The sequence below is a fragment of the Ursus americanus genome, chromosome X, assembly GCF_024610735.1.
Source record: "Ursus americanus isolate L20-20 chromosome X, mUrsAme1.1.p, whole genome shotgun sequence".
Lineage (NCBI taxonomy): Eukaryota > Metazoa > Chordata > Mammalia > Carnivora > Ursidae > Ursus > Ursus americanus.
The window spans coordinates 103037098-103050099 of record NC_142164.1 but is presented as its reverse complement, the minus strand read 5'-3'; the positions used below and the strand labels follow the sequence as shown (position 1 = coordinate 103050099).

The window sequence follows — 13002 nt, the reverse complement described above, 5'->3', positions numbered from 1 at the left end:
AGCTAGTAACAGTTTGTTTTGCTGACATCCTAGAAATTAGGATTGACTTCTCTAGCTTCAAATTTTAGGGTATAGATTTGTGGAAGTAAATAATATTAAATTGCTGCCGTATGTTCCCCAGAATCCTGTCTCAGTTTCTGGAACAGGTTATTGGTCAGATGCAATTTCTGGACATGAGCCCACTTTGGAAACTGCCAAGTGCTGGATCCAGTGCGTGTGAGATCATAATGATAATCGCTCTCCCTCAGTGAGTTTTGGTGACTTGCCCAGGTTCACACAGCTAGTTGGGATAGTTGGGGTTTCAGAAGCCCGCTGCCCTTAGCGAAGGAAGGGAAGGAAGATGAGCTAGTCGCTTTACTCAGAGTAGGAGCCTTTTCCAGTCCGGGCAGGGAGGTCACTTAAGTGAAGTGAAAGCAGCTTAGAGAACAGGCTTGTTTCTCTTAATGATAAAGTTAAGAAGACCCCAGAAGACTGGGGAAGCATTCTGAGAACTGAGCCCTTGAGACAACTCTCCTCCCTTCTGATAAGTTGAGGTGCTTCTCTACTGTAATGAAATCTTCCACTTTAGTGGTATTGAATTTATGAATACATTAGAAAGAACATTATGTAGAGGACAGATTGTCCATTATCAATTTTCTTGTGAATAATTATGACCTTCCAGTTTCAGAGTTGATTTATTCATCTCTGCTGTCTTTGTGTGTATTTGTTACAGGAGTATTTCATCACTGAGAAACGTTAAGACTATTCAGATAAGTGAAAAGAAAGTCACTCCAAATTTCCATTACCAGGGGACAACCACCGTTAACATTTTCCTTCCATTCCATACTTTTTCCTAGGCATCCATATTTTTGTATGTGCACAATATGTTTTACAAAAATAACTGTGGACATTATAGATCTCTATACCATTACTAATGGTTTCAAAATGGTCCGTCTACAGGTAAGTCATGTGATTTGACCTCCTGTCATTGAGTTGTAGAATGGTTTGTATTTTTCTTGCTACTCTAAACAGGGCTCTTAAGAATAGCTCTTAAATACAGCTGTTGGCCTTGTCCTGTTATTTTCCTGGGATCAATTCCTGGGAGTGGAATGACTCTCTTTGGTCTTTTGATATATGTTGCTAAATTGCCCCTAGAAATACATCAGTTACACTTCCACACTCTAGAGGACACTGGTTATTCTTTGCCGGTGTGATGAGTGAGAATAGTACTGCGTTGTTTTGCTTTTCTATTACTATTTTGAAGGGGAAGTTGTTGGCATCTGCATTGCCTCTGTGGTAGATTTCCCATTGATACCAGATCCCTTGCCTCATTTTCTGTTGGGGTGCTCATCTTTTCCTTTATTAAAGATAGTAGCTCTGCAAATGTATTTTTCCCAGCTTTCACTTTATTTTTTGACTTTATAACCTGTATCCCTGTAGAATTAACGAAATTCTGCAGAGTCCTATCATTTGTTTCTTCAGGGTTCTACCTGTGGTATTAAGCTTAGAACAGCTTTCCTTGCCCCAAGGCATACTATACTATATATTTATTCACCTGATTTTCTTTTATTTTTTCTGTGATGTCATTCTTTTACGTTTAAATCTTTAAGTTTTCAGCTTAAGGGTTAAAATTGGGATGTGATTTAAATTGGTAGCCAGCTGTCCCAATTAATTTGATGGTTTCCCTATTGACTTGGAATGTCATTTTATCAATATGCTAAATTTTTATGCACACATACTTACTTGCCGTTGGGCCTTGTTCCAAGCTTTTTATTTGGTTCCATTGACTTGTCCGTTCTTAGTTACCATTCTTAGTATATTTTTCCCTCTGTATCTTTATAGTAATATACCATAATTCTTGACTTGGTTTGTTTTAATTGACTTTGTTCTGTCTACATTTCATCACTATATTTTACTACTATGAGAAATTCATTTCAAAATTTTACTCTTAAAAAGTTTCACATTATTTATTCATGGAAGCTGCTGCTTTAAGACTTTCTAATAAATCCCTGGAAGTTTGGGGGGGGATTGTCCTCATGTTGTCAGAAGAAATATTAGAAATATTATTTTTTTATAGAAAGTTTCAAGCAAAACCTTGGGTAATACTTTAGTTTCTCCTTGTAGTCCATAATGATAATATCTCTACTTATAAAAATACTAGCACGTAAATAGTCTGGAGACAGCTGGGAAGTTTATGCATTAGTGCGTGAGATATAAAGACTGACCACTTTTTGTTTCCCTCCCACACAGCTTTCTGCAAGTTCTGATTAAAGTCAGAAATAGACACAATGATGTGGTTCCTACAATGGCACAAGGAGTGATTGAATACAAGGAGAAATTTGGGTTTGATCCATTCATTAGCAGTAACATCCAGTATTTTCTGGATCGGTTCTATACCAACCGCATCTCTTTCCGCATGCTTATTAACCAGCACAGTAAGTTGGATTTTTGGTCCACTTTCGAAAGGGCACCCAGAGTGATTTCTCCCAAATGTTTTCCTGTTGCCTCACTTAGAATTTACTATCTGTAGAAATTTCATTTCTAGTTTAGTTTTTCCTAAGTAAATCCTATCTATTAAAAAGCTGTTGTTAGTATTCTTCGTTAATGGAAATCCTTGAAATTTTGATGTTCATATTAGAGACAGGAACTCTGCCTGCCTTTTAAGCCTCTGCTGTTAAATTCCTGGTGAGGGCGAGACAATACTTTAATGTGTCTCTGAGAGTGTGTGCTAGCCTTTATCCAGGATGTTGTGTGTTTTTCTTTTGGTTTTAAAAACGTCGATACTGGGAATATTGAATTGGCATTTTGACAATCTGAGCAATTGATCTTTAATTTCACAGTGATCATTGAAATCAGATTAAGCAAGTTGTCAAACTGTAGTCTCGTATGGAGAGTTTTAATTCACTCACCAGGATGATAAGCAGATAAGAAAAAAACAACTAAAATTCTCACCACAGAAAAACTTTTTGGCTCATTTTCAGCATTGTCTCTTTGCCTGATTTCATAATTTTGTGAAAAAGCATCTACATGTCTAGAGTCTAAATCATCCTCTTTGCTGAAGCAGAAAATGGGCAGAGCATCTCTACTAATTTGATTTATTTGGATTAGTGATTGTTATATAATTATTATGTGTGGGTTGGTCCCAAATGTATATCTTTTAAAAATAGAAGTGTCTGATAGTGTATAGGAAATTTAAATGAAAAAAGAACCTAATTACTATTCAATTAAGCTACTTACATAACTACAATTTTTTTTTTACCTAAATGTGTTTGTCTACATATATATGTACATGTTCTTAGATCACTGATTAAACTTGTACACCTCTGTTTTTCTTCCACTTAATCATTTGGAAGTTTATGTATTGGCCTAATGCCCTTGTCATTTTTCATAATTTAAAATCTCCCCATTTTTTAAAAAAGATTTTATCTATTTACTTGTGAGAGAGAGAGAGAGAGAGCACAAGCAGGGGGAGCGGCAGGCAGAGGGAGAGGCAGACTCCCTGCGGAACAAGGAGCCCAATATGGGACTCGATCCCAGGACCTTGGGATCATGACCTGAGCCGAAGGCAGACACCCAACTGACTGAGCCACCCAGGTGTCCCAAAATCTTCCCTATTTTATTCCCTAATGTAAATTCTCCTTTTGTGGAATCTAAGTTATCCCCAGTTTTTGTTTGATTTGAAAATAAGTACACCTATAAACATTTGGATTCAGATTACTTTTTTCTTTGGGGCTCCTTTTGGCCTTTATTCAGAAGTAGTATTTTGTAAATCTTGTGTATTGTGGAAGTATTTGAATGTAGTTTTAAAGATATTTGACCAAAAAAATATTTGAACAAATATTATTTGTGTATACTACATTGAAAAATACTCCCCGTGATAGAGGCATTTGAAATGTTCACAGTGAAGTCACTTTGCAAGCCTGCACTAACAGTACAGACTGCATTTTCCAAATAAGTAGTGAATGTTGGAGTCAATGTCTAGAGTAGTACCGAGAAGGTGAGTAAACTTGGCTGAGGATACAAATAACTTTTTCATCCAGGTCACATGGGGTCAGGGCAAAAAGGGCTGGACCCCTGGCACGTGTTACTGTTTTCAGACCTGCTAACTGCAACCAGCAGATCTTAGAATGTGTCCTTCCTCCTTTGCTGTCCAGTAGAGCTGATCACCCCTCATTGTATGTGTTCTGTAGCTTTAAGTCACTCTGGATGGTAAAATGATTCTGACAAATAAGACAATCCTTTCAAGACTTGTAAGGCTACATTGCCTGCTTTGCTTTTAATCGCTCCCTTCCCTTTTGTGTTTGTTTAGCACTTCTGTTTGGTGGTGACACTAACCCCGCTCATCCTAAACACATTGGAAGTATTGATCCCACTTGCAATGTGGCTGATGTCGTGAAAGGTAAGGCGACCACTATAATGTTAGTGATTGTAGTCCAAATAGGACTGTGGTTTAATTGAGGCAGCTTGGCCACAGGGTTATGGTGCTGAGTTCTTTGCTGATTCATCAGGCCACTCTGGGCCCAAGCCACTTGTGCCAAATAGATGTTCTTTCTAGGCAGTTCAGGAAAAGATGCATAATTAGCAGTGTTTGAAATGGGAGTTTCTACCTCATTGACCAGTTTTGTCTTAAACAGTAAATGGTTGTTAGCTTAAGGAACATTCTAAGTTTTGATTGCTCCCATTATCTGAAACTTCCAGAAAATGTAAATCCACATTCTAAAGTTTGGCTAAATTCACATGTTGTAAAATTCCAGCATCTTTCTGGTGTGCACCCCAGATTTGGGAATCTATGTGGCATGTGAGCTTCACGGGTTCACTGGCCATCGGGCTAGATGGACACTGTTCTACTAGTAGCCTTAGGGTAGAACAGAGCCCCACAGCCATACGTCCCTGGTACCCAGGCACTCTGAATTTGAACAGCGGTTTCCTCATTATTCATTTAAGGTGAGTGTCACCTCCGGAAAGCCTTCCTGGTTGTAAGTGACCCACCAGGTGCTTGGACCTTTTCAGGTTTTTTTTTTTTTTCAAAGTGCTATGGTTACTCTGTGCAGCCTCAGATCCCCAAACTATCCCTTCCCAAGATTGGATCTCCTACTGTGGCCCTCCTCTCTCTCCTCTAAACACACACAAGTTTTCATGACCACAGCTCTCCCAGTTTTCATCACAGAGTTACTCTTACTTTTTCTGAACTGTGTAGCTCAGTAGGAAGCAAACGAGGGCCTTGTCTTCTTGGTGAAGCTCTCAAGCCCACCTCAAGCAGAGTGACCTTTGCTGTTTGAGCTTAGAGAGCCAAGGGAGGTGGCCTAATAGGTGCAGCCTCCCCAGTGGGGGAACAGACCAGACCTTCAGCGGCTATCAGTAGGGAAAACCTGTACTATTTGTTTACTCGGAGCATTGCTAAACCCAGGGAGAAGGACCCAGGCATGATGGCCTCAGCTCACCCAAGGATCGTTGAGCTGTTCTGGCCTCGGTTTAGGTAGGATACATCTACTCAAATTATTTCGATTTTAAGGTGAATAGGCCCGGCCTTAGCGCCTTAAGAATCCCATAGGTTGCTCGCTTGCAAGGTAACCCTGTGGTTGATCATGACCTCTGCAGGCCCCAGGGTGGAAGGGGAACAGGATCAGTCATGTCCTAGTGTGTGTTCGTCAGACCCTAGCCCAATAGCTTTTATGAATCAGAAATCCTGGTTCAGGTAGTTGACTGCCCTTAGAGAAAAAGGCACAAATTCAGAAAGTAAAAGGACATTATTATGCACTGCATATATGCCTTTTCTTTTGAACTATAAGCAATTTGAGGTCAGCTTTTATGTTTTACATTTGTTTTATAACTCATATAGAATGTATGTGCCTTTAAGACAGTCAATAAATATTCCTTGGTTTGATAAATGTTAAACCTTTTGATAATTTACTTTTTTAAAAACAGCCTTATTGAGATCGAATTCTCATATACCATACAAGTCACCCGTTTAAAGTGTACACACAATTCAGTGGTTCTTAGCGCCGGTGCACAGCCATGCGTCCATCACCACCATCAACCTCACACCGTGGTCACCAGGGAAAGAGACTCCATGACTGCTGGCCATCGTTTCCCCCCACCCAGCCCTCGGCAACCACGGGTCTACTGTGTCTCTCTAGATTTGCTATTCTGGACATTTTACGTAAGTGGAATCACACGATACGTGGCCTTCTGTGTCTGGCTTCTTTCACTTAGCAGAATGTCTTCAAGGGTCATCAGCGTCACACTGTGGGTCAGCGCTTCATTCCTCACTGCTGAGTAATGTTCCGTTGTATGGATATACTGCATTTTGTTGATTTGTCAGCTGATGGACATTTGGATTATCTGGGAAACCTTGAACATGTTATGTTAACTTCTTTGGGCCTCAGTTTCTTCACCTATAAAATGGTGCTTTTGGTTAGTCATCTTTATCATAGGGTTAAATGAGTTAATATAGAGAGAGCTCCTGAAGCAGGGATCGTGCCCAGGAAGGACTGCAGGCAAGTTTACTAGCAGTGGTCCTTGGGCACCGTATAAGTCATTTGGCTTCTTATTTAAGCCACTGATTGTATAATAGATTGGTGCCTTTACTTTTGTTTCTGGCGTAAACTATGAAATATTTTTAAAAGTCATTCAGGACATTTATAAGACAATTGGATATTTGACATTCAAGAAATATTGTTCATTTTTTAGATGTGATACTGGTATTGTGATTATGTTTTTTAAAGGAGTCCTAGCTTCTAGAAAGCTGTTTTTGAAATGTTACCCATGATAGAGAATGACATGTGGGTTTTGCCTCACAGTGACACACAACAGAAAGGACTGGGCACGTGTTGAAAACTGTTGAGGTTGGTAATGGGTATGTGAGGAGTCCTTATACTGCACTCTGTATCTTTGCATATGCTTGCAATTACTCATAATCACATTGTAAAAACAGACTCGTGTTTATCACCTCATTGTTTCTTCACAGTCTTTCATTCCTTTTCAGAGAGATTTAAACCATGAATTGGTGCAACTAGATAAGTAAGAGAGTTCTAGGCACCTGGTAGCACTTCCCTGGCACAGAGAGAAGAAGTGGCGCTAATGTGGGTCAGGAAGTCAGGTCGTGAGTCAGTAAGTCAGGTCAGAGGAGAAGATGAGGAGGAGCCTGCTGCACTTGACTCTTCAGGTGCAAAGAAGCTGCCCTTTTGCGGCACTTCCTGTCTGCGCTGCTCTTCCCGCCCCTGTTCTGTACTTCCGGTCGTGGTGAAACTTGTACTTCCCGTTGGTCTCTCTGACCGCGCCGTAAATTTCTCAAGAGCCAGAATTGCTCTTACCACTTCTGCATCACTCCTAGGGACAGCAGTTTTGTAGTGAAAACTAGCTGAAGGTGATGTGCAAAGCAGTTCAATTGATATGTGAAAGAAAGTGGGAAGTTTATGCTTGCGGTCTACCTCATAGCCTCCTGATTTCTTTGCCCTTCGGAGTCAGGGTCTGACCATGGGCCACATCGTCTCCTTCCTCCGCTCCCTCCTCCTGTGCTTACTCACAGCTCTGACTCCACTTTCTCCAGCGCTTTTCTACTTTTTACCCAGGGGCACGACTGTTGTACTATGAATAAAGCTTCAGCTGTGTCCTCATGTAATCATTCCAGCCACTAGCGTAGAGCCTGGATTCCTGGCAATGCTGGGGCCTGTGACAATCACCCCCTCTGCTCTTCGGCCACTCAGATTGTCACTTCCCGCAACACCCACGCTTGCACACACACTCCTGCCCTACGCTCATGTGGTAAAGAGGAAGGGCTCATGTGCTCTCTGTTCCCCACCGCGTCTTTCAAACCAGGTTGTTCGTTTTTTGACAGCCTCTTCCGGTAAGGAATTGAGCAGCAAACGGTGGTTTCAGTTTCGGAAAGTGCATAAACACATCGAGCTATGTTCACACAATCAAGTCTCCTGCCGCCCTTCAGTCCCTTCACAGATCGTGCCTGCTATTACCCGGGGCATACTCAGTATGCTCGTGCATACTTTCTAGAATGCTCTTGTGCTTCTTCCACCTGGTGAAGTGGATGCTTACTCAGGGCCACTTGTCCTCAAACCGGTGGTATAAGTTTTCCACCTGTTGTGACTCTATAATTTATTTCAGTATTATGTAAACTGAAGAAATGCGAGTACAGAAAAGAGACTTATCTCCATTAAAATCAAGTTGAATGCTTTGGAAAGACTTGATAGAGTCTCTTAAAAATGTAAGGAATGACAGTGAACAGGTAACTCTTAGGTTACGGGGCAGCACTGAGTAAAAATCTCAGAAGGAACCTGAGCACATGTTGCTTCACAAATATCTTTAAGTTTATTACTCTTTAAAGGAATAGGGATTGGAATTCACAGATATATGTAGCATTGTTTATCTCAGAAAGATGACCTAGAACCCCAAGCCGATCCATATTGAAGGAAGAGACTTTGGTCATATCTGAAAAGTTTGGCAGAGGATAATTATATCTTTAAATGTGCATTTTGAAGTTAGTATTAACAATAATAGTCATACTTCAGGGCTTCCTACTTTATCCAGCATTTTTGTCAGTTATCCAACTCCTGGCCCCAGTTGGGTCAGTTGAGAGGACTAATACCATGGTACCAAAATACTAAAAAGTGCTCATTGAAGAAAGTTTAGAAAATGTGGGGAAAAAGAAAAGAGAATAAAAATACCTGTTTTCGTAACTCAGTGAGAATGTTGTTTTATACATTTGAGTGCATACCACATTGACAGATGAGTATGCAACAGCAAATAATGTGAGTAATCCTTGTCTTTACAAAATCCATAGTATTTGTCTGTTTCCCCTTCTCCAGCACTAATGTGCATCAACACAACCTTCCCGGATGAATTTAGCACCTGACGGTGTAGCCTCTTTTCCGTTCTTTGTATCATTATAGTTGGAGTCCTTCCTGTATCTCATCTGCTATACTCGTAATCTCTGTATTCGAATGGATTTTCCAGCTGCGTGTGTATAATCTTTATTCCTCAATGGAGTATTGGCCTTAAATCAGGTCCCTTTCCTACCATAGCAAAATGAGCTGGGCAACCTAGCCGGAAACTGGAAAGTCTCTTCTCCTTGCAGACTAAAGCACATTTTAACAGTCAGCTCTCTGTTTGATTGCTTCTGGGCCCACTCTTAATTCTCCGAGTGTCATGATACCTGAGCAGATGCTCTTTCTGGCTCAAGGTAAGACTGAGAGAATGAACGAAGTGAAGAGCACCAATGGTCAAAAGGCCTGCAAATTCTTCCGTGTCTTCTAGCAAAAAGGCACTTGAGTCTCTACCCCCAGATGCCCCAGGAGCAATGATCAGAAAGTCTCATAGGGCCCACGCCTCACAGTTATTCCCAGTACCCCTGAGTGCTGTCAAGAAGAGGAAGAAAGGTGTGTCAATGTCTTTTGACCCTTGGCGAAGTCTTACTGTTCCCTTCCTCTTTTTGAGTAGTTGGTATTTTTTCATTGTTTTTTTATCTTCTCACGTTCTACTCGATTTCTCAGTTACTTTACTTGGTGTAGCTCTATCTCAGATGTTGTTTTCCTTTCATATTGTTTTCGGAAGCTTGATGTGGAGGGAGTAGGGGTTCTGGGTTTCACTGACAGCTCTACTATTGATTTTCGCAGCTGTGAAGCTCCTGCGTGAGTTAAGCACGGTCACATCTCCAGCCCACACGCCCTCCGTGCCCACCCACGTGGCTGTGTATGTGCATGTGTGTGTCTTACAGCCTTATGGAGCCTTCATGAATGAACAATGATGCCATACTTAGATCTCTTGAAACAGACTACAGAACACTTTTTGTAGAAGGGTAGGGACAATATTTTTATTTTTGACTAGACAATTGTATAAATGTGTAAAAGTGGGGTGCATCTTGCATAACACTAATTAAATGTGCAGAACACTGAAGCATGCCTCCTTGCTGCTTCCTTAGCACATTAATATCTACCTTTACACATCTGCAAATTATAGACTCATGGTAGCGAATGCTAGAATTAGTGTTGGAAAGCTGTTCTTAGTATCCTCTGGGAGGTACCTAACATTGTGACCCTTTTCTCTCCTGTCTTAGTAAGAAACCAGGAAATAAAATGGAAAATCCTGTGGTAAGATCATTTTAAAGGTGGAAATTTTTAAATGCATGGTACAGAAGTCAGCTCTCACAGTGACGTTGGCTTGCCTGTGTTATTCCTCCATGCTCTTATTGCTTCTCATAACGGCATACAAATGGCATCCTGAGAGCATGTCATTATTCTGGTTCAGAAATAATGTCTTGCGCTCTTACTTAGGGCTCTTCAGGCTGCAAGGTACAGAGATCCACTTGTGTTAGCACAAGAAACAGACTTATTGAAAGAAACTAGTAGGTTCCATGGTAATCCAAAGGCAGGAAGCACATCACAGTTGGAGCTATAGACATTGGAACTGGGAAACAGAAAACAAGGTTGTTTTCTATGTATATCCTTGCAACTGGGGTTGCCAAGTCATGGCCCCTCCATCTTTCTCTTGTCTGTAGGCTAACTGACTTGTTTAGGGCAGCTCACTGAGGGCAGTGGTGGGCATTCCAGGCCCTCTAGATCAGAAATACTCTCAGTGTGTCCTTTTTGTCTTCTGCCCTGCCTGAGTGTCTCCATTCTAAATTCTCAACAGATGAATTTAGTTGGCTTAGCCCATCTTTTTGCCCATGACCACAGGTTTTAGGATTCTGGTCAACCTGTAGACTGGTTGCCCTACATTAGATGTTCTGCCCCCACTTGTCTAGTTGGCTGTGGTTTGGAGAGTAGGAGAAAGTCCAGTGCTTAAAAAAACTCTGGTTCCCACTCAAGATGGGTTCTGGGTAGAAGTGTGATAAACATACCTTACTAGAATTGCACTGTAGCTTAAAAGGGTTTCTAAAGCAGCATATCTCTGACTTTGTAATGCTTTATGGTCACTTATGTTACCTCTTCTGGCAGTGGCTTTTTAAACTTGAGCTTGACAGTTTTTTATATCCTGTTAGACCCAAGTTAGGGACCTTGGCACCTTCATATTTGTTTTTTTTTAGCACTCACTCAGATTTATCCTTGTCTAGCCTCTTGTAAGAGATTTCTAAACTTGGGATGCCTGGGTGGCTCAGTTGGTGAAGTGTCTGCCTTCGGCTCAGGTCATGACCCCAGGTCCTGGGATCGAGTCCTGCATCGGACTCCTTTCTCAGCGGGGAACCTGCTTCTCCCTCTGCCCGCCGCTCCCCCTGTTCATGCTCGCTCGCTCTCCCCCCTCCCTCTCTGACAAATACATAAATAAATCTTTAAAGTATATATATTTGTAAACAAATGACTATGTGTCTTCACAATAGGGGCTAATATTTGATAGCAGAATTCTGTGGTGAATTTTGAATAGGAAAATCTTCTGATAAAAAAGTCTAATAAAAAATTTTCCATAATCTATTAAACATTCCTGTATGCTTTTTTTTTATAACTAATTCCTGGGGTGCCTGGGTGGCTCAGTCAATTGAGCATCTGACTTTTGATTTTGGCTCATGTCATGATCTCAGTGTCCTGGGATGAAGCCCTGCATTGGGCTCCACGCTCAGCAGGGAATCTGCTTGAGATTCTTTCCCTCTCCCTCTGCCCCTCCCCACCTCGTGCTCTCTCTGTCTCTTGGGGAAAGAAATAAAAAATAAATCTTCCCAAAAAACCCGTACTTCCTGGCTAAGTTTAATTTTTTGGGCTACTTGCTGTGTGAACCTTCACCCTACCCTTAAATAAAATATATTTAGTCTTGTGTGTTTATAGTTTGAGTAGCCTGAGGAGGTATATATGTGCCATACCCACCATTTTGTTACTTTATGATCATTATTTTCCTTGAAAACAGATTTTTAAAATAATAGCATTTATATTCAGTGACAATAAAAGTCATTTCCTGATACTTGCTTTTACAGATTGGTGGTAAATGCTGGCCCAAATATATTGCAGGCAAAAATAATTAGGTAAATTATCATATTTTAAAATTTTGGCTTCTAATTAAAAACTAGAAGTGTTATTAGAATGCTTATTATAAGTAGAACTTGCATTTTACTCTAGAATAAAGGAAATGAACTAATAAGCCAGTAGTTGGATTTTGGTTATGTTGTTTTAAAACTTTTTCATGTTTATGTTATTTAACTTAAACAGATTGTTTTGTTTGAGTACATATGTGCTGTCATACACCCCAGTACCCCATGACCATTCATGTCCTGGGAGAGACAGTGACAGAATTAGCATGACCTAGCCTTAGCTTTCTAGGCAAGTGGGCCCCAAATCTAGCTTCTCTTCAGAATTACTTACTAAGTTTTTTTTAAAAGATTTATTTATTCATTTTATTTTTAAAAAAATTTTTAAAGATTTTATTTATTTATTTGACAGAGAGAGACACAGCGAGAGAGGGAACACAACCAGGGGGAGTGGGAGAGGGAGAAACAGGCCTCCCGCCAAGCAGGGAGCCCGATGCGGGACTCCATCCCAGGACCCTGGGATCATGACCTGAGCTGAAGGCAGATGCTTAACCGGCTGAGCCACCCAGGCCCCCCATATTTATTTATTTTAGAGAGAGAGAATGTGCAAGCAGGGGGAAGGGCAGAGGGAGAGAGGGAGAGAGAGAATCTTAAGCAGACTCTGCACTGAGCATGGAATGCAGGGCTCAATCTCACAGCCCTGAGATCGCAACCTGAGCCAAAACCAAGAGGTGGATGCTTAACTGACAGAGCCACCCAGGTGCCCCTTAGTTTTTTAAAATACGGATTCCTAGGCCTCAATACAGACCTACTGCATCATAATCTCCAGGGATTCATTTTATAATCTGTCCATTTTTTTTAAACTTGTTAATGAATTCTACATATAGCCAGGTTTGGAAAACACTCTAGGCCTTAGTTCGCAGTCTGACCAAAAAGAACATCTGTCATCAGTATAACTGCACCTTGAAAACTTTCTCATGGGTAGGAGGATTGCTCTATTTAACAATGCTCCAACATTGGCTCCAGCCAGCCAGTGCTCTATTGGCTGAGCCAGCCAGGTG

General features: G+C 41.0%; 1 protein-coding gene across 2 annotated transcripts in view; it reads left to right on the top strand.

The window, feature by feature from the left end:
* PDK3 (pyruvate dehydrogenase kinase 3) overlaps nucleotides 1-13002 on the top strand; it is a 75226-nt gene that overhangs the window by 27989 nt on the left and 34235 nt on the right. For both annotated transcript variants that reach the window (XM_045787118.2, XM_045787117.2), the window contains exons 4-5: nucleotides 2230-2414; nucleotides 4289-4378. In XM_045787118.2, coding sequence (XP_045643074.1) covers nucleotides 2230-2414; nucleotides 4289-4378 — 275 coding nt within the window. The remainder of the gene's footprint in view (nucleotides 1-2229; nucleotides 2415-4288; nucleotides 4379-13002) is intronic.